The following is a 19,578-nucleotide window of genomic DNA, read 5'->3' on the forward strand; positions in this document are numbered from 1 at the left end:
CACCACAGGAACTGATGGCACAACTGATTATGAAAGCCAGAGCAGACCTCTGTACCCTTGCGGGGTGTGATTTCACATGCATTTATTTGCCATTGAAAACTGGTGTCCTGGAGCACTTGCTCCAGACGAATGAACACCTCCAGTTTGCTCTGGACAGCTACCCAGGCAAAATCTCAATTCACAATCCAAACCAGAAATTGTTCAATTCGGCAATTCACTTGGCTCCAAAAGAACTTCAAAGACAAATCCCTTTCAAAGCTCTAACAGTCTTTACAGATGGTTCAGGAAGTTCTGTTAAATCTGTTATGACTTGGAAGGACCCCAGAATGCAGATGTGGGAGTCTGATGTCCAGGTAGTGGATGGTTCCCCACAGATTGCAGAACAGCCAGCCGTAGTTAGAGCTTTTGAGAGGTTTGATGAACCTGTTAATTTGGTGACAGATTCAGCTTATGTAGTCAGAGTAATTGCCAGAGCAGAACACTCTTTGTTAAAGGAGGTGTTCAACCCTAAATTGTATAGCTTGCTTTCGAAGCTTGTTTGTCTATTCTTCCACCGAAAGCATCCCTTCCACGTGATGCATGCGAGGTCACACACTGATCTCCCTGGGCCTGTTGCCGAAGGGAATTGGAGGGCAGATGCTCTTGCAATGCTGGTACAAGTTCCCAATGTACCAGACACATTTGCTCAAGCAAAGCTGAGCCATCAATTTTACCATCAGAATGCTCCAGCCCTTGTGAGAATGTTTAAACTGCCTAGAGACCAGGCAAGGGCAAGTGTGGCAACCTGTCCCAACTGCCAAAGCTACCAGGTGCCATTGTTGGGCTCCAGGGCTAACCCCTGAGGCCTATATAGCTGTGAAATCTGGCAGACAGATGTAACACGTCCCTCAATTTGGAAGATCAAAATATGTATACGTCTCTGTGGATACATTTTCCGGAGCTGTCTTCGCACCAGCCCATGCAGGAGAAAAGGCAAAGGATGTTATGAAACATTTTCTTCTTGCTTTTTCTACCCTGGGTGTCCCTGCAGAAATAAAAACTGATAGTCCTGCTCCAGCTCCAGACCTCTCAGCCACTCGGGGCTGTGACAGACGGGGACTTGTTGCTCAGCTGCTGTGGGAACATTTCAGGGAGGGACCTTCCAAGCAAGAAGGGAAAGATAAGAGGACTTGGTAACACAGGAAGAGAACATGAAATAAATGGCTTTTCAGGCTCCCAGAGCAACATCTGCATCCCAGTGTTTTGTGTCAGTTATGGGCACTGAACTCAGGCTTGGGATGTCCTTAGCGCTGGTGTCCTGTGCTTGTCTCTTCCCAGAGACAGTCACAGGGAAATACATGTTGGGTTTGTAACCACATTTCACTGGGTTGGAGCAGGATGACAGGAATGGGGCTTGGCTGCTGCTCTGGGCAGGGGGATGCCTGGAGGAGTTGCTGTTTAGTCCCTGGACTTCCCCTGAAAACAGAAACAAAGAAACTCGAGATGCACATGTAACCCTTCCTCCTCCTGTCCCTTCCAGTCACTCCAAAGCTTTGATTCATTGCCAGAACAATCCTTCTGCCAAATCAAAACCCCCTCAGATTCTCTCAAGGAAAATTCCATCAATCCATGCTGTGCTCCATGCAAAGTTTTTCACATAGCAAAAGTGACACTGTATTTTTTAGGTAGACTCACACTGTGAGTAAATTTCTGTCCTCCAGTGAGAGCCTTTTGGGTCCCAAACACGGGATGTTTGCTCTCGGTATTTGTCTCCATATCAAAAAATACTTGATGCAGCGTGGCCTGTCCCATCCCCTACTCCGTGGCTTTTCAGTGACACTAAATCAAGCTGCAGAAGTGTGTGATGAGTACACTGTGTCAAAACTAGCTTTGTTTCAAAACAGAAAACGCTTCTATAGAAGCCACTGCTTCCTGTGGCAGGTCACATCATATCACTGCGCATGTGGGGTTTTAAGCTATACTGCATTTTTTACATTTCTTAATAGAAATATGTATCAACTCCTCAGCCAACTTGTCGCACAAGGAGATGACTTTGTGTAATATCATTACATAAGCCTTTTGGGTCTTCCAGAACCCATGAGACAGTGAAAGCAGAACCTCGTGCATTTTATTGGTTTCTTTTACAGACTTCTTATCTGCGAATACTGACTGGGAACAACAAACATCTCAATTCCACCACATTAAAGGTACTAAAATAGTGACTTTTTGATTTAAAAAGTAACTTTACCAATGTGCAAGTACAAGCTTGGCAATATTTCTCCTGGGGAATGGCATTCAGTACAGCTCTGGGACGAAATGCCCAGGCACATGCAGTGTGTGCAGCCTGTGCTCATTTCGCATTTCCTGGCACTTTCGCATTCCCTGTGCTGTTGCTTGTAAACCCAACTGGGCATTTGTGTTGTGCAGTTCTTGATTTGCTTTCAGTCAGCAACATACTCAAATCATTACACTCTATTCTGTATGCTTTTTGTGAACATCCAGCTCTGCTGGAAGAATGGTGTAATTTTCAGAAGTACCATGGACATGGTTGAAGAGACAAAAATAATACAAATGGTACTTGGTGGCTTTGGTTTCTCTGAAATCGAATGGATGTGATACTTTAGGCAGAACTGTGAAAACACAGTGAACATCCTGTGCAGATAAAGCTGTGGTATCATCTAATCTGTTCAAGGTGAAGGGTTCAAAGTGCAGTTATTGTGTACTGAGGATGAAGCTGCCACAATTTTGCATTACAGTTACTACAGATTATTCAGGGCACACTGCAGCAGGGGAAGCTACAATAACCTGTGGCTCTGAAAGCAGCTGGAGCAAATTCATGGCCAGTTAACATTCCCTAGACTGACTTCTGTGCTAAACCTCACCAGGGGTGCCTGCTCGAGGCACCCAGTGTTTGCTAAAGCACAAAAACAGGTGTTGGATCGCAGCCGGTTCCAGACGAGAGCGCTGCCCACGGCCAGGTGTGCTCTAAGTGTGGATCCCGCTGCTCCCACGTCCTGGACGGAGCCCCTGGAGCTTTATGGACACTTGGAGCGTGCTGCCCGCACCCTGAGATCCCTTTTCCTGTTGAATCTCCTGACATAGCTGCTGCTGCTCCCGACCCAGCCATCCCCTGGCCGCAGCCGCCTGCACAGGGCTGGCAGCAGCTTGGCGGGCACCTGCCGGCGCTTGTGGTAGATGTGCCCCATCACGATGTACCTGCTGCCTGCAACAACAAAAACAAAAGAAACGGGGCTGCTGAGCCATGGGGAATGGGGGGTCATTCCGAGGGCACTAGGGCTGGGAATAGAAGTGAAGCTTTGCCTGTGGAAACATCCTGAACAGGGGGCTTCTACAGTGGCGTCCTGAGCTCTGCTGGGACCTGTGGGTGGTGCTGGCATGGAAATGATGATTTACTGTTGGGGGAAATGCTGGTATTTGATAATCTTGCACTTAGAAGGAAAACTGAACTACTTACAAAGACACCAGCTTAAACTCCTGCTTGTATTGTTTTAGGAATCCCGAAAACTTGTCATCATTTTGGAACTGGACAAAGTTAAGAAAGGGCTATGCTGGTACCTGACTTCTTAATGCAGTTGGTTTTCTTGCGAAAGTTTTGAGAAACTTGGATGGAAAAAGGCCTCCACTTTGAGTAAATACTTTTCTTCCAAATTTTCCCAACAACCCAGGCTAAGCCTAATAAAGTAGGGCAGACTAAGATTGCAGTGCATGCAGAGGAATAGCAGAATGGATTTAGCTGGAATGATTTACCAAGTTTAAGGTCTGGACATGGTTTACTGCAGTTTAATGTATCCACAACCAGGATGTGAACTCGGAAGAAGGCAGCGTCAGGAGTGACATACAGGCGACTCATCTTGTACAATCCATCACTGTCTACCAAGAGGGTAATCCAGCGAACTCCATTCCCCAGGCTTTCCAGGTTATAAACAATTCCATTCACTGCTGTTTCAAGGGAGAGAGAAAAAAAGGAACAGATTTTACATCATGGCAATTTTCAGGGTATGTGTGAAGGCTGTCATTTAAAATGCTGTAAAGGAAGTGTCAGCAGGAATCCTTTGACTCAGGAGTGGGCAGTAGGAATTGCTTCAAATAATCACATTTGGTAAGGTGATTGCCTTAAGTTTTGCTGCTTTGCAAACCTTGTGCTTTACAGGTCCGAAATGTTTCTTAGTGAAGAAAGTGATGGGTTTAGTACCATTTTCTATCCTGATATATAAAAAGTGGGCATATTTACCTAACAAAGTAAAATTCTCAAATTTAAAACTTCCCAATGAAGTACAAAGTAAATGAAGTACCGAGCTGGTAACTCAATGCTTTGGCTTTTGAAATAAAAGGCCCTTGTCATACCAAGACAAAAGGGCACCAAGTAAGTTGTGTTGGGAGCTCAGACAATCACTTCATGCTGTTCTCCCAGTCTCTGGCTCTGGCAAGTGCTGAGCTGAGTGCAGGAATGGGTAAACAGCTCCGTGCTAGTGGGGAAACTGCACCTGGTGTTACACCTGCATCAGGGGGAGAACTCTGATTCAGTCATTTATTCTTTTATCTGCACCGTAAATGTAAAGAAAGGAAAAGCTCTCTGATTGCCACTGTGGAGCCTTGGCTTATCTGTTGCTCAGACTTTTTCCTACCTGTCTTTTCAATTTAGGAGCAGAATAAGGCTGCTGTTGGTTAAGGGCTAAAACACACAGAGGTCGGGTTGCTGTGAAGCCCATGTTGGACAGGAATGCATGAGAGTGGTAAAAACCAAAGCAGGACAGCATTTGTAGAAAGCACTTCCGGAGTTCTCCATTTAGACAAAACAGATGTCTCCTAACGTGTTTATGTTCTACAAATGGAAACATCTGTTACCACTGGGCTTGTATTTTCCTTATCTCTTAAAATACTGTGAGAAAAAGTTGGTATCTGTTTCACAACTTCATAAGCACAAGGCAGGGTTTCAGTCAGAAAATGCTTATCTTTAAACAGTCTGTACAAAAATACCAGGCTGATTCCTGCCACCTTTAGTTACATCAGCGTAGACACAAGGACTAAAGACACTGAATCCTAAGGAACTTCAAGAAGAATCCTCTCTAGAAAGAGGTTTACAGAAATAAGTCTTATTTCTGTTTGCTTCGCCATTTTATTTTAATTTCAAACTTCAATCCCCAAAATCAAACTTGTTCTAAACAGTAAGAGATAAATAACACAGCTGCAATGTTTAATTTAAGAGTATCTAAAACAATTGGTCTTTTCAGTTCCATTGACCAGTCCCAAGGATACTCTTCCTCCAGAGGAAACAAAAAAAAAGGGCAGTACTAGCCCAAAGTAGGGAAAGTGTAAGGTAAGTATGTTTATGAAGAACTGTAATGGGTCCATTTTGAATATTCGGTAATTATTTAACATACTTACTGTATCTTAATCACAGTATTTTAAAAGCATAAGTGAAGTATCAGTGACAAGTGGACAGAAGGTGCTCTGTCCCTGTGGGTTGAGGGGGACACCACCTACCAAACTCGCTGGCACAAAAGGCCTCCACTTCATCCTGCTCTTTCCTGCACTCAGTCAGACACACCTTCTCCTCGTCACCATCTACAACAGGAACACAGACTGAGGGACAGCAATGGGCTCTTTGGGGATCTCTCATCCCATTGTGCCCCCCAGCCTTTGGGAAGTTCTGGGCAGCCTGTCCCTTACCTTTCCTGAGCACACCCAGGTACATCGAGCTGGGTGACCAGCGGTTGGTGACCCAGGAGGGTTTGGGGATCCTTGTGAAGGGGTCAGGGTGTTTATAGGGGATTGCCTTCCCTGGTCGGTTGAAGTGGTGCAGTGTGTTAGGATCATTTGACTCCTTTGTTCCAGAGTCTGGAAAATGATAAACTTCCATCAGGGACATCATCTTTGGATGGGAAGGTGCGGCGTGGAGGGCGTGAGCCCACACGCTGTTGGCAACCTTGGCCAGCCGCCGGTCTGTGTGCTTCCTGTTGGCCTGGCCAGAGTCGGGGGGGGTGGGAGAAGCCCCCTGGGTTGGGGTCTCCAGGGGCAGGACCCCTCCGTGCTGCCAGTGCTGCTTCCTCAGCCCAGTGCTGTTTTCCAGGGAAGGCTCAACATGTTTCTTCTTGTTGGACACGAGGGAGGGGATTCTCGGGGGCTTTGGCTGCTGCAGATGGGTGGGAGGCATTCCCAGGAGCTGGCCTTCCCTGGCATTCCTGCTGGCACTGCCCGTGCCCCTGGCTGGCACTTTCACCTGGCCATGAGCAGCAGCTGCTGAACTAAAAACATCTTTGCTAAGAGCCTGGCCGGGTTTCTCAGCATAGGGCAGGGATCCTACAAACAAAAAAGGAGAGAGAAAATCAGCGTTTTAAATCTTTTATTCCACGTGCTTCAGAATGGGAAGATTTGAGGCTGTACTCTGTAAGTGAGGCCTCCGACAATTAGACAAAAAGCTGATAAATAGCTCGACAGATGAACCACAGTAGAGCTCCTCATTCCTCTGTACTCTGACATGGAAGGCCCAGTACAGGGAATGCAGCTGTGTGAGCAAAACAGGAGATTTGCATTTTTACTTTATTATTGTTGCAAAAAAACCCCAACACAAACCCTTTTCTCAAACCCCTGAATCTCCAGGGAGCATCTGAGGAAACAAGGTTCACGTTGCCATTTGGGATGCTTGTTTAAAAGACTGTGACAGCAGAACTATTTGGTTTTCCCATCCATGGGATGCCTCTGGACAATGTCATCCAGACTCTCCAGCAGCTTTGGACACTACTGGAAAAGTCTTTACCCACAGTTTTGGCTCTTTGACTTGTGCACTATGGAGTATATAGTAGCAGTAATTAGGCTAGTGCTGCTGAGTAACAATTATTTCAAGGCTTTGCTTAATTTGAGAGGACAAGAGTTGAGAAAGAAAGGAAGCGTCTGGGAATCCAGTGAAAAAATAACTTAATGGCACTGTTCCCGCAAGCTGGGTAGTCACCTACACTTTCATTTATATCTTCACCTTGATCCCTTGAACCTCACAAAGCAAAATGACCAACATTTTCAGCCTGGCAGGAGAGAAATTTCCCCTGGCAGTCCATTTTCCTTTTCCTTTAGCCCTTCCCTGCATGCCTGGAATGAGCCAGCAGAGTTTTCACACGGTTCACCCACACACAGCCTCTGCCTGATGTTCACAGCCATGGTTATTCTGTGTAGGAGGCTGATCCCAGCTCCTTGTGTGAAAAGAGAGATTCGACATACACAGATGAACAGTGTCCTGGTTTATCTCCTATAACTGACTCAAGTGCTGACCTTGCCACTTCTCCCCCTGTGCTCTCACCAGCTGCTGTCATGGGAAAGATTCCTTGATATTTGGGCTGGCCACCCGTAAAGTCCAAAGAATGTCCATAGAGAGAGGGGTGGAAGAAGTCCAAGCTGCAGACAGCAGCAGGCAAGGGGGGTTTGGAGATGGTTCAGTATGAAGCTGTGCCCTCTGAACAGGTGTCTCAGACTTGGGTGTGTAAATGAACTCTCCTACCACTTTATCACGCCTTTCCAGTCACGGATTGTATCAAGAAATAGTTCATTTTTCTCTACTCAATCTGTTCAGGACCTTGAGATTCCTCCTCTTGTACCAGCATATTCCTGTCTGATTGTTGCAGCCTAAGAAATATGACTGCAACATAACCAAATCCCAGTGGAACACATGTAAATGCTATTTCTGTTCTGTCAGTGAGGCACTAAAACCCAAATAAATCCACTCAGGACAGCTTGCTGCAGGCACACAGGGCACACTGAGCATGCTGAAGTCAGTCAGACACCTGGAGTTACAGGTGAAAGGGAAAAAAAGAGAAAGATCATATACAAATTATAAAAACAGCAGATGCAGAAGCAAATCCAACTTCACCTGCCACTGATGGCTGGCAGGACAGAGCACCAGCTCCCTGCCTGCTTCTGCCAGGTGGTCTTAATTCTTCACAATGCTGACAAATTAAATATTGCAATTTACAATCCCATCCTACAAACACGTTGAAATGTTTCTTTCTTGAGCCCTTACTTGCTGAAAAAGCTACAGCCTGGGGGGCTGCTCAGGCAAGAATTTATAGGAATGTCTTTAGCCTCCCCTGATTCCCAAGGCAGACATGTCCCAGCCCCACTCAGAAGGTAACAGACTTACCAGAAGATGAGCTAATGACAAAGCAGAGGAGCCAGAACACTTGGGTTGTCATTTTGAAGTAAAGTTTTTCCAGACTCAAAATGAAGTGGAGTCTTTTATGCCCTTCCCCCGATTCATGCTAATGAGAGGCAGCTTGAGGGGAAACGGGAATCATTCACTGGACAGCCCACTGGAGCAAGACCAAGCTGCTGCCTCCACCAGCCCTGCCTGGGAGGAATGTGCTCCTTCCCATCGGGACACAACCCCCTGGCTGCATCACCTGTGTCCTGGGAATAACACACCCATGTATGGTTTTGGCAGCAGATTTTTATTCTGGGGAGAGTCTTGCCCTCCTATGGCACTCTGTAGAGAAAAATCATAGGGAACAAGTCTGGTTTTCCTGGCTATGGAGAACTGCATTCTGGAGAGGAATTGAAACATGCTGGAACACACCAAACCCCTGGGATGCAGGGTCTGTAAAGGATGTGCATGGCAATGGAACATATCTAGGGATTTCTGGCCACCGCCAGTGATACAGCTGCTAATCTCCTCTTTTATGCTAAGGAACCAGCTTCAGTGATTCTTTTCAGACTGAAAAATGCAGTAGTGACTGTCCAGTCCAAGGGAAAGCTCTGCTGATCCCATACAGCTTTAGTTTTAAATCTCTCTTTGCCAACATGAAGAACTCTGCAAATTTTCACACACCAAGCCAACCCAGATTTGGATGACTGAATTAAGAAGGCTTATTTCTAAGTGACCTTATTGCTACACAAGATTTCCATTGTGATAGTTTAACTCACCAGCTGCTGCTGGGTGCTGTGGAAGCTGCACATGACTTTAAGGGACAATGAACAACTTAAAAACTCCATAAAGGCACTGAAAGGCTCCTGAAACCCACCCTTGACAGAAAATCCAACCCTCAACAATACCTGTGGCATGGGATTCAGTGTTGCTTAGTTTAAGCAGTTTGTTTTTTCCTACCTTAATTAAGCATTTCAATAGGATTCCTAAAAGCTCAGGGCTTTGTCTCCAGCAGCGATGGCTGAAGATACAGAAAATTCACCAATTAGTGTGGAAAATAAATGACATTTCAACACATCTATTACTCAAGGAATTACATTTCTACTGCAGCACTTATTAATCCTTGTTTTCCTCTGTTCTTTGGAATATTTTAATTCCAGAAGTATCCCAAGATAGCTATTATGGGAATAGGAATGTAAACTGAGGATGAGAGAGAGGAGGGCTCCTACATTTCTTTTGCAACCAGCAGGTACCTGCAGCAAGCAGGAGAAGCTGAAGTGTGAGTGCTTGTGCTGGGGAGGGAGGGAGGGAGGGAGGAAGGAGAAGGAGGATGGATGGATGGATGGATGGATGGATGGATGGATACACGTAGCATCCCACAGACCTATATTCCAGGGATTTTTCTGTTGAATTAGCTGGTGGCGTAATTCAACCCTCATTCATGTACGGCTGTGTCTGCACTGTTTCCCCAGGCTCTTTACCTGGACAGGAGCAATCTCCATTAAGAGCACAGCAGTGGTGTTTGCAGTATTCCCAGCATTCCAGCAGCTCCAGGATGCTCGAGCAGCTGAGATGGAAAAGCTTTCCCAGCGGGGCTGGGCAAATGAGGCACCGACAGCACCGTGGCCATGTCCGGGCCCAGGAGTTCTCCCGGCTGGGGCTCTCCCAGAGATCCCGGGAGGGGAGCTGGAGCCACCGAAAGGAAGCCCGCGGGAAGCACGGAGAGGGCGGCAGCCCCAGGCGGGACGCAGTGCCAAGAGCGGGGAAGCGGCCCGGGGGCGGAGGCCAGGCCCGGGCGGCTGCGGGCAAAAGAGTCGCGCAGGTCCTAGGTAGGGTCTGGCACCGCGGAGCCACCCGCGGCAGGGCCACAAAATACAAACGGCACGACCCAGATGGGACTCGAACCCACAATCCCCAGCTCCGGAGGCTGATGCCTTATCCATTAGGCCACTGGGTCACCCAAGAGAAGCTGCGCGAGCCGCGTAATAAGAAGCCCGCCCGGCCGACACTGGCCCCGCCCCCCGGAGGCCGCCATGGTCTCCTTGCTAGCGGCGGGAAGGCCCCGCCCCTTCCTTCTCGCACGCCATTGGCCGCGGTGTCCACAGGCCCCGCCCCGCAGCGCGTGCCCACCGCCCCGCCGCGCCCTAGAGCGTGTTCCCGCCCTCGGCGCGAGTGCGTCACAGTCAGTCGTGAGCTTGGGGGGAGTTGGTTGGGGCTGCCTCACTGTCCCGGGGAGCTCCGGCCACCGCCGGCCTCCTGTCCCGCGTCTTTAAACTTCCCCTCATGGGCTCGGCCGTGGTTCCTGTGCTGTGGCCGGTAACTCCATCCAGCCCCGGCGGCTCCACACTCGGCCTTCTCCCCTCAGGGACCTTCCCTCTTCAGGGCTCTGTGAGACCTCACGGCCCTTTTCCCCGCCTCACACACACCCTTCGCTGCCCCATAACCTCAGCCCCTGCTTGGCTGCTGTCCTGCCCCAACTACCCAGTCTCCCTCCACCTCTCTGTTGCTTCACTGTGCTGGTAAGAGCCTTTGCAGCTGTCACCTCCCTCACAGCCCACATCGCCTGCAGCACCTCGCATGCAGCCCCCTCGGGGGTCTCAGGCACTGCCAGCCCTCTCCCTGCCCTCAACACCCCTCCCTGCACCCGGATTTCACTGCACCAGACCATGTACTGCCAGCGATTCAATACCCAATGGAATTTCTTCATGCCAACCCTCCAATCCTTCAGGAGAGCAGGTGTTTTACCTCCATTTCTGCTTTTGAACTGCCTTTTTTTTTTCTGTCAAACTAGTCTTGTCTTGTTAAATATCTCCATTTGTTAGTAATGTGCTTTCTCCTCTTCTCTGCTCCTGTTTTTGTGGTTTTTTTTTACAAAGCTCAGCACTGTAAGGCCCAAAACCAGCTGTATGAGATGTCACTGGTAATTCCCCCTCCTCAGCAAACATCCTGGACACCTATGTGCACCTACAGATCAGTATAAGTGGTTTAATGTGATGGCTTAGCACACAGATGTATGGATGTGCATCCCTGATGCTTCTCTGAGTTCTACCTTATAGGTGTCTTGAAATGTTAGAGTTGCTGTCAGAGTCGCTGTCAGAGTCATGTTTTCCCTACAGTTTTATAGTTTGAATTATATCTCCTGGAAGATCAGTGTTCTTTTGTATTCCATCCCTCATGAGCAGGCCAAACCCATTGGAAACAATCCCATGCCTTTTCAGGCCATGACACAGGGGCAGGAATCCTTTTCTTTTGTTACTCTGTATGATTTGGTTTTCATCTGTGCTGATAGCTGTAGAACTGCTTTCAACTACAATCTCATATCCCCTTTTCTTTACATTTCTGTGCACCACATTTCTAGGAGACATTAAGTGAGTCATGGAGCCATGGAATGATGGAATCACAAAATGGTTTGGGTTAGAAGGGACCTTAAAGCTCATCCAGTTCCACCCCCTGCCATGGGCAGAGATACCTTCCATTATCCCAGGTTGCTTGGAGCCCCATCCAACCTGGCCTTTGATACTTTCAGGGATGGGGCAGCCACAGCTTCTCTAGGAACCTGTGCTAGGGCCTCACCACCCTCACAGGAAAGAATTCCTTCCTCATATCCCATCTAAACCCACTCTCTTTCGGTTTCAAGCCATTCCCCCTCGTCCTGTCACTACATGCCCTTGTCCCAGGAGAAGCCTGTGGTGCCCTGCCGGTTACTGAGGCAGAATCTGCACTCTGCGTGAGGGAATGGGTGTTTCTGCCCAAAACCGCTCAGAACGAGACCCCTCCAGGGATACAAATCCCCCACCCCGCTCTACCCCTCCAGTCCCGCGATCTCGCCGAGCCCAGCCCCCCGCACTACAACTCCCGGCGTGCCCCGCTCCGCCCCACAGAGGCTTGCCGACATTGCCCGCGCGGAGCACGCCGGGAGCTGTAGTACCGGGGCGTGTGTAGACGTCACGTCCGGCCGGCTCTTCCGGGAGGGCGTTCCCCGTCATCGCGAACCGGGCTGCTTTCAAACCGGCCAATCAGAAGGCTGCTTTGGCTCGAACTGGCCAATGGCAGGGCGCGGCCGCGGGAAATTTAAATGCCGCGTGGGGCGCCTGTGGGCAGTGGCAGCGTGCGGCAGCAGCGGAGCGATCGGCAGTGTCCCCGGCCGAGGTGCGGGGCTGCGGTCGAGAGGAGTCGGGTATGGGGCGGCGGGGACGCGGGCCCTGCGCTGCCCTTAGAAAGGGCCGTGCTCCGCCGGCAGTCCCTGCTGGGACCTCTTTCCGGAGGCTCTCAAGTCTCCGCTGTCTACACTGGGGCTGACAGGGCTGGTGTATCCCCCGGCAGGCTGTTGCTCCGGTGGGGCTGTGGCCGAAGCGAAGCCAGTTTTTATACAGTGGGTTACGCTGGGGATGGCTGAGGTGCGGTCGTTTGCCTCGTTACCCGTGTAGCCGTTGTTATGTGCTGCTGGCTGCACCGGCACGGCAAACGACCTCGGGGCGAGCTTCCCAGTGCGAGAGCTCGCTGTTCTCGTCTAGAAAGGTCAGGGTGGGATCCTGTGCAGTACAGGTACGTTACAGTGAAAATAGTCCTTAACAGTGTGTGTGTGTGTTGCCTGTAGGGAGGAAAATCTATCTTGCTCCTAAAAATAATAACTAATAGTGTTTGGTTTAAAGTGTCTTAAAATCGTGTGAGTCTTCTGCTTTTGTGTTGATGGTGGAGCTTGTAACATCTGTTTAAAGAGACAGCTGTGGATCAAGTCTGATGTTGTTACAATATTAATACAAGCAAGTGCCTCTCATTCTTGAGTATTGATCCAATTTTCAAAACTTAACTTTTGTGGAGCAAACTTGCTGTTTCTTTGCTCTGTTTTCAGGCTTGTTTTTATCTGTCCCGCTCAAAAATCTAACAAGCAAGATGTCTACTAATGAAAATGCCAATATACCATCAGCTCGACTGAACAGATTCAAGAACAAAGGAAAGGACAGCACAGTGAGTACTCTGGTGCAATTAGTACTTTAGCCAGCCATTGTCTCTTTAAACCTAAGTTTCAAAAGCCAAGAACTTACTCTGAATGTTTATTGTCCAGGAAATGAGAAGGCGGCGCATTGAAGTCAATGTGGAGCTGAGAAAAGCTAAGAAAGATGACCAGATGCTTAAAAGAAGAAATGTGAGCACTTTACCAGACGATGCTACTTCTCCCCTTCAGGAAAACAGAGGCAACCAGGTAAGCGGGCACTTGGAACAGACACGCTTGGAGGGTCTTACAGTCTAAGCTCCTGCAGCCAGGCCAGCATGAATCTCTTCTTGAGGGTGGGACAGCACTACTACATGTGCATTAGCAGCTCAGGCCTGTACTATCACCCCTAACGAACAGCACTCTTAAACACAACTGGCTGAAGCTACGTTTTAAGCCTAGCAAAACTGGTATGAAGTACTTGGTTAAGAAAGGTTTCAGCAGGTCAGATAATTGTTGATAAAGCTGAAGCTGATGAGGTTTTGAAATATGTCATGGTGGTGGTATTAAGGGAGGTGGCTGTAAATTGGGGCCTATTCATGGTATTGTGTAAGAGCCCTCTGTGGTCAGGAATACGCATGACTCTCCAGTGAAGCATTCATGTAACTTTTTCTTGTACAGGTTTTGGCACACTGGTCAGTTGAAGAAATAGTCAAAGGAGTTAATAGTAATAATATCGAGCTTCAGCTGCAGGCTACTCAAGCTGCCAGGTAAGCAGTTCAGAGGAAACCAGCTCAGCTGTGCAAGCCACTAACTAGGCAAGGTGAGAAAGGCTCATAAGTAAGTTAAGTGGCTGCTTATGTCTTACCAGGCAGTATTTCAACAAACACTTAGTCTTCTATACAACGTTGAGGTACCCATAACTTAGGCATAATTTTATTGAGACCATGTTGCTTTTGAATATTTAAAGTGCCTGAAGAAGAAGTAATTTGCTCTAGTGGTGGCAAATTAAGCAGTAGTCACCTTAGATTTAAAGGAGTAATTATAGTAAATCCTTTGTTATAGCAAAGGTACCTTTTAAACTGCGTTAACACTTGGCTCTGATATGTATGGGAGTGTGGTGATCCACCTTAGAATAATGTGAACAGTAAGGTGACTGGGGTTTGAAGCTTGCTAAGCTTGTTTCTCCTTCCAAATCTAAAATATCCTTTAGCAAGCTTGCATATTGCTGCAGTGCTGCTCCTGGCAGTCATTAACCTCTCTGCTGAGAGGCCTCTAGCAATTCAGATGTTTTATGACTCTTGTAGATCTATTTTACTTCAGAATCTGAACAGAACCTCTCACATAGTGAAGACATGCCAAACCCAATGTTAACAGAGGCCTAGGAAGCCAGCGTTCAGCTTGTCTGCATTTCTCCTTCATGTTGTATTGCCTTCTCTGAATGTTAAGACAATGCTAAACGTTTTTTATGTGGTGCTTTTAAGACTTTAATTTGTTGTTCAGATGTCTGCAGGCAAAAATAATGCTTCCTGTTTGCCTTCCTCCTTAGGAAACTCCTCTCAAGAGAGAAGCAACCCCCAATAGACAACATAATTCGGGCTGGCTTGATCCCGAAGTTTGTCTTGTTCCTGGGCAGAGCAGACTGCAGCCCCATCCAGTTTGAATCTGCCTGGGCTCTCACCAACATCGCCTCTGGCACGTCAGAGCAAACCAGGGCAGTGGTGGATGGTGGGGCAATTCCAGCCTTCATTTCCCTGCTGGCCTCTCCACACATCCACATCAGTGAGCAGGCTGTGTGGGCCTTAGGGAATATTGCAGGTATGTCCATGTGCTGCACAGCTCAAATTCAGACCTGTGCCCTTATCTGAGGTGGGAGGACATCACTTCTGCTGTGCCATGCTCTGTGCTGAGCTGCTTGGGAGCTCTGCCCTAATGGCTTTCCAGTCATGACATGGCCAGCATTGCAGAGCATGCTGCAGGCAACTCTGTCTTCAGACCTGGTATGAGAAAGCTCATGCAGTGTCTGGCACAGTCTGTGGGTTGTATTGTGGGTACTGCTTCCAGATTTCAGCTCAGGTTTGATGGATCTCTGCTACACCAGAAACCTTTTTCAGGCATCTCAGTGTTTTTATGACTCAGCAATGAGCTCTGCTCTGTGTATTAAGTAAGAAGGGGAAGGCAGGAAGCAGTGACTCAAATAATTGTGTATGTAATGGCCAATATCCCTTGCTTTGAAACAGTTGCTTGCTGGTGGGAAAGTATTGATATACTGCAGTTTTTCATGCTTCTTTCAGGATTACTTGATCTGCCTGTGTTGGATCCAGTTATTAAAAAATGGCTAAAATAAATATAGTTAAATATTGTACCTGCTGTATTAGAATTTCCAACGGCTGTGCCTTAGAAAACAGTGAATCTTCACACCGAGAAAATTATCTTGTTTAAAACAGCCTTGTTTGAGTGGGGTTTTCTTAAAGTTTGTCCTTAGAATTTTAAACTTAATTATAGGGTATTTGCTATACATTGCAATAGAATTCTCAGTCAAACTCTGACATTCTATCGGCATTATTCTGTAGCATCCAATCATGCAGCTGATGATTATAATGCATTTCAAGTCCCATATTGTGGGGAAAGCTCTGTTCTAGTGTAGGACTTAAAATTGTCTTCAAAGAAACACACAAGACTCTGCATGGTTATGAACTCTTAGGAAAAGCTGTATAGAAAACATACTCTGCATTACCTCTTCTTCCAATGCAAAAGGTTAAGCGCAATGGCTTGATTGAACGTGCTTGTCATGTGACTTAACCATGGCAGTAGTCTTTTTGTCCTCTCGTTTCTTCTTATTTTATCTAGCCATTCTTAAGGAGTAGAAGAATTAATCCTCTAACACACACTGGTTCTGTGTACACATGTCCCTCTTTTTCTGATCTTCACCTGGCTTTTTTTCTTGTTTTTTTTCCAGGTGATGGTTCTGCCTACAGAGACCTCGTTATTAAATATGGTGCAATTGAGCCACTGCTAAGTCTCCTTGCTGTTCCTGACCTCTCTTCCCTGGCTGTAAGTGTGCAGAGCGATTCAAGTTACAATTACTGAGTAAAACCTAGATAAACTATTGCTAACCATTTATTTCAACTGTGGCAGTCTGGATATTTGCGCAATGTTACGTGGACCCTCTCAAACCTATGTCGCAATAAGAATCCTGCACCTCCCATAGAAGCCATCCAGCAGATCCTTCCAACTCTAGTCCGGCTCCTACACCATGATGACCCTGAGGTGTTGGCAGACACGTGCTGGGCAATTTCCTACCTCACAGATGGTTCCAATGATAGGATAGAAGTTGTTGTGAAAACTGGATTGGTGCCACAACTTGTGAGACTCCTGGGATGTAGTGAGCTGCCAATAATGGTAAGTTATTGGATATGCAGGCTGTTGTTGCTTGATTTGACTCATGGCTAGAACTGCAGTTACGGAGAGTAGCGTCCGTGTAACTGAGTGGTTCTTTTCATACATAAGTCAGGTGCCTGTTCTAATTTTTGTGAAGGGAGACTTCAGTTTCTCTTCTGCCTGGGTGCTGCCCCGCACAAGACAGACTGCTGCTGGTGATGACTATCAAGCTGCTTTATATAATCATTGGATTTACCTCACAGGCTAGCACAATAGTCAGCATTCAGTAAAGCTTAACTTTAAATTGCTGTTGCAGATCCAGATTCTAAGGACAGTGTTTACAAGTGTTGTCTGTGCACACTATAATTAGAGTATAATAAAACTGCATTAGTATTTAGCAGGTAGTTTCTCTAAGCTCTGTTGTGGGTGGTTGTTTGCAGACTGGCCTTGGAAGGCGTGCAGTCTTTGCATGCAGACGTTGGTGCCTGCCTGTGGAATGCTGATAATTAGCCCAAAACCCATTGTACATAGCAGATCATGCTGTTAATTGGGAAGGTTAGAGTGGATGGCCATCAAGTATGGCTGTGTTTGCTATAATCTAATCTGGTTTTGAACAATTTTCCTAAATATCCTATTCATCTTTGTTTCAGACTCCCTCATTAAGAGCCATAGGAAATATTGTCACTGGTACTGATGAGCAGACACAGATTGTTATTGACTCAGGAGCACTGGCTGTCTTTCCAAGTCTCCTTTCTCATAATAAAAACAATATTCAGAAAGAAGCAGCCTGGACAATGTCCAACATCACTGCTGGGCGTCAAGATCAGATCCAGCGAGTTGTAGACCATGGTCTTGTGCCTTATCTCATTGGTATTCTGAGGAAGGTAAACAAAGCCTATATTTACTCTGTTGAGCCTTTTCCTATTACCTCTGTGTTCAAACACTCTGCCCTTACCTTTGCAGGGGGATTTCAAATCTCAGAAGGAAGCTGTGTGGGCTGTGACAAACTACACAAGTGGTGGAACAATTGACCAGATTGTGTATCTTGTTCAGGCTGGTGTTCTTGAACCCCTACTGAATCTTCTCTCAACAAAAGACAGCAAAACTGTGCTTGTTATCCTGGATGCAGTTTCCAACATCTTTTTGGTATGTGGATGCAGTATGCTTGATTATTGTCCACATTGTTGCTAATGGTTCTCCAGTAGTTGCTGCTATATATCCTTCCTGAGGTTATTCCACACTTTTCTCTTGCAGGCTGCTGAGAAGATTAATGAGACTGAAAAGCTTTGCCTCATAATTGAGGAGTGTGGGGGTCTAGACAGAATTGAAGCTCTCCAGTCACATGAAAATGAAGACGTGTACAGAGCCTCATCCGCCATCATTGAGAAATATTTCTCAGCAGAAGTAAGTGGCTTCAGGGGTCTTTTCCACTTTTATTTTCTATTCCAGCACTGTCTGCTAGATTAAAATGTTACTGCTATTTCAACATTCTTTTCTTTCCTTGTAGGAGGAGGAAGACCAAAGTGTTGTACCAGGTTCTACTGCTAACAGCTACACTTTCCAAATCCAGGACAATACCCCAAATTCTTTCAACTTCTAGATCTTGCATATACTGCAACCACCTACAAGTGGTTTAGCACACAAATGACTGCCACCTCTTTGTCTTACTAGTTCCTCTTGTCTTTACTGGTTTTTCTGTGTCCTGTAGCACTTTGTCCAACTGAAATGTACTTGAACAGTTCAAACTATATATATATATCTGTGAATTTCTAAGTGTAAACCTCATTCTTTGAGATATACTTGTAAATACTTCCTGTGTCTGTCCTTGTCAGGGGAAAGAATGCATATGAACAATTCAGGCCTTTCACAAAGCATTGAGCCACTGCTCTGCAGGCCTCCCCATAACCTTTTACCTTGTACATGACCTGTTGCAGTAATAAAGACACTGAACAGGCTTTTAAAGAAGACTTACTTGAAGTTCAATAAAGTGTTACCATTATATCACATTGAACTGTGTCACTTGCTCTCTTAAAAGCTGCCTGCTGGGGGAAGTAAACTTAGTCAAAAGTAGATAATGGCATGAATGCAGGTCTAAACCATGAGAGATTCAATGCTGAAGATGGTGGATTTAAAACAACTTGGTCACCCCGAGCTCTGGTTTCTGCATACAGCAGCCTTCTATTACAGAACCGAGGAACTGCTGCTTGTCTTCAGATACTTCCTATAGAAATCTGGTTCATCTTACAAGGTGCACAACTGAGCTAAACTAGCTTCAGCCTCTTGGAGAAATAATTAAAGATTAACAGTGCTACTTAACTGTAAGTAATAGTTTGGAGGAGAGGTAAGTACAGCAGTTGACCAGTTCTATGCATGTTCAGGTAGCCGTAGGATAGAGCATAGGAAATGCTTTGAAGCAGTTGCCTGCTCTAGAGAGCAAAAATGAAGGTCTTGTATTGGAATCAACTGTCCCTTTCTTTCTAAAGTCATTACATACAGGAACCCATTTCATCTCTCAAGGGGGTTGTGCAGGGTGGGGTTCGGAGGGGAAAGAGTATTGAGTGGAGATGAAGAACTGTAGTTCTGTTTTCCAGCTTTTTAGAAGAACTTGGATTGAGCTATTTAACTTGAACCTCCCAGGAGTCAAATGTGCTGGGATAACTATTGTCTCAGCTCACGGAGTGTCTCTAGCACCAATGACGGTGCAGGAGAGGTTAGAGTTCAAAGCTAGATGTTTCACAAACATGACTAAATTGGACCACAGCATGTCACTTTTTAAATAAAAGATTAGGGGGAAAAATTCTGATATGTAGGCAATTCTCCCAGAGTTCCCATGGGCTTTGCTTCTACCTTTATGGATGGAGGGGAATAAAAAACTAAACAAATACAAAACAAAAAAAACCCTCTTATTCTGCTAGGTGAACCTGATAGAAGAATCTGGTTTTGTCTCCTACATTAGTAACCTTTTGTGTGCTTCTAAGTTTGTTTTGAAGTGCAGATACATAGAAAAGTGGATTTGGGTGTAACTCTTTGGCAATCCATGGAAGATCAGGTGTGCTTCATGAAGAATTCACTCTTGTGTGCTGCTAACAAAGCTTTCTTTAATTGGGTTATTGCTAATGTAGATGATGTCACTCTT

General features: G+C 46.5%; 2 protein-coding genes and 1 non-coding gene across 8 annotated transcripts; 1 reads left to right on the forward strand and 2 right to left on the reverse strand.

Moving 5' to 3' along the window:
* Positions 1 to 2,085: 2,085 nt before the first annotated feature.
* C19H17orf58 (chromosome 19 C17orf58 homolog) lies at positions 2,086 to 10,126 on the reverse strand. 4 transcript variants are annotated; one of them, XM_032128920.1, is made up of 5 exons: positions 9,610 to 10,126; positions 5,671 to 6,300; positions 5,485 to 5,583; positions 3,748 to 3,939; positions 2,086 to 3,202 (listed from the first exon to the last, which is right to left on the reverse strand). In XM_032128920.1, exons 2-5 carry the CDS (start codon positions 6,152 to 6,154, stop codon positions 3,015 to 3,017), a joined length of 963 nt encoding a protein of 320 aa, XP_031984811.1. In that variant the 5' UTR covers positions 6,155 to 6,300; positions 9,610 to 10,126; the 3' UTR covers positions 2,086 to 3,014. The 4 variants fall into 4 exon arrangements, with proteins under 4 accessions (XP_031984811.1, XP_031984809.1, XP_031984808.1 ...); XM_032128918.1 differs by lacking the exon at positions 9,610 to 10,126 and adding an exon at positions 8,129 to 8,511 and having other exon boundaries at positions 5,485 to 5,565; XM_032128917.1 differs by lacking the exon at positions 9,610 to 10,126 and adding an exon at positions 8,129 to 8,511.
* Positions 10,013 to 10,085, reverse strand: TRNAR-CCG. Its single transcript has one exon. It is a non-coding gene; the product is annotated as a tRNA-Arg (tRNA).
* A 2,048-nt stretch (positions 10,127 to 12,174) lies between the features above and the next one.
* Positions 12,175 to 18,448, forward strand: KPNA2 (karyopherin subunit alpha 2). Of its 3 annotated transcripts, none has more exons than XM_032128890.1 (11): positions 12,175 to 12,277; positions 12,981 to 13,096; positions 13,194 to 13,331; positions 13,743 to 13,831; positions 14,611 to 14,879; positions 16,021 to 16,115; positions 16,200 to 16,463; positions 17,093 to 17,326; positions 17,406 to 17,588; positions 17,697 to 17,846; positions 17,950 to 18,448. In XM_032128890.1, the coding sequence occupies exons 1-11, from the start codon at positions 12,175 to 12,177 to the stop codon at positions 18,040 to 18,042; spliced, it is 1,734 nt and encodes a 577-aa protein (XP_031984781.1). In that variant the 3' UTR covers positions 18,043 to 18,448. The 3 variants fall into 3 exon arrangements, with proteins under 3 accessions (XP_031984781.1, XP_031984783.1, XP_031984782.1); XM_032128892.1 differs by having other exon boundaries at positions 12,243 to 12,305; XM_032128891.1 differs by lacking the exon at positions 12,175 to 12,277 and adding an exon at positions 12,335 to 12,673.
* Positions 18,449 to 19,578: the final 1,130 nt, after the last annotated feature.

The sequence above is a fragment of the Corvus moneduloides genome, chromosome 19, assembly GCF_009650955.1.
Source record: "Corvus moneduloides isolate bCorMon1 chromosome 19, bCorMon1.pri, whole genome shotgun sequence".
NCBI lineage: Eukaryota > Metazoa > Chordata > Aves > Passeriformes > Corvidae > Corvus > Corvus moneduloides.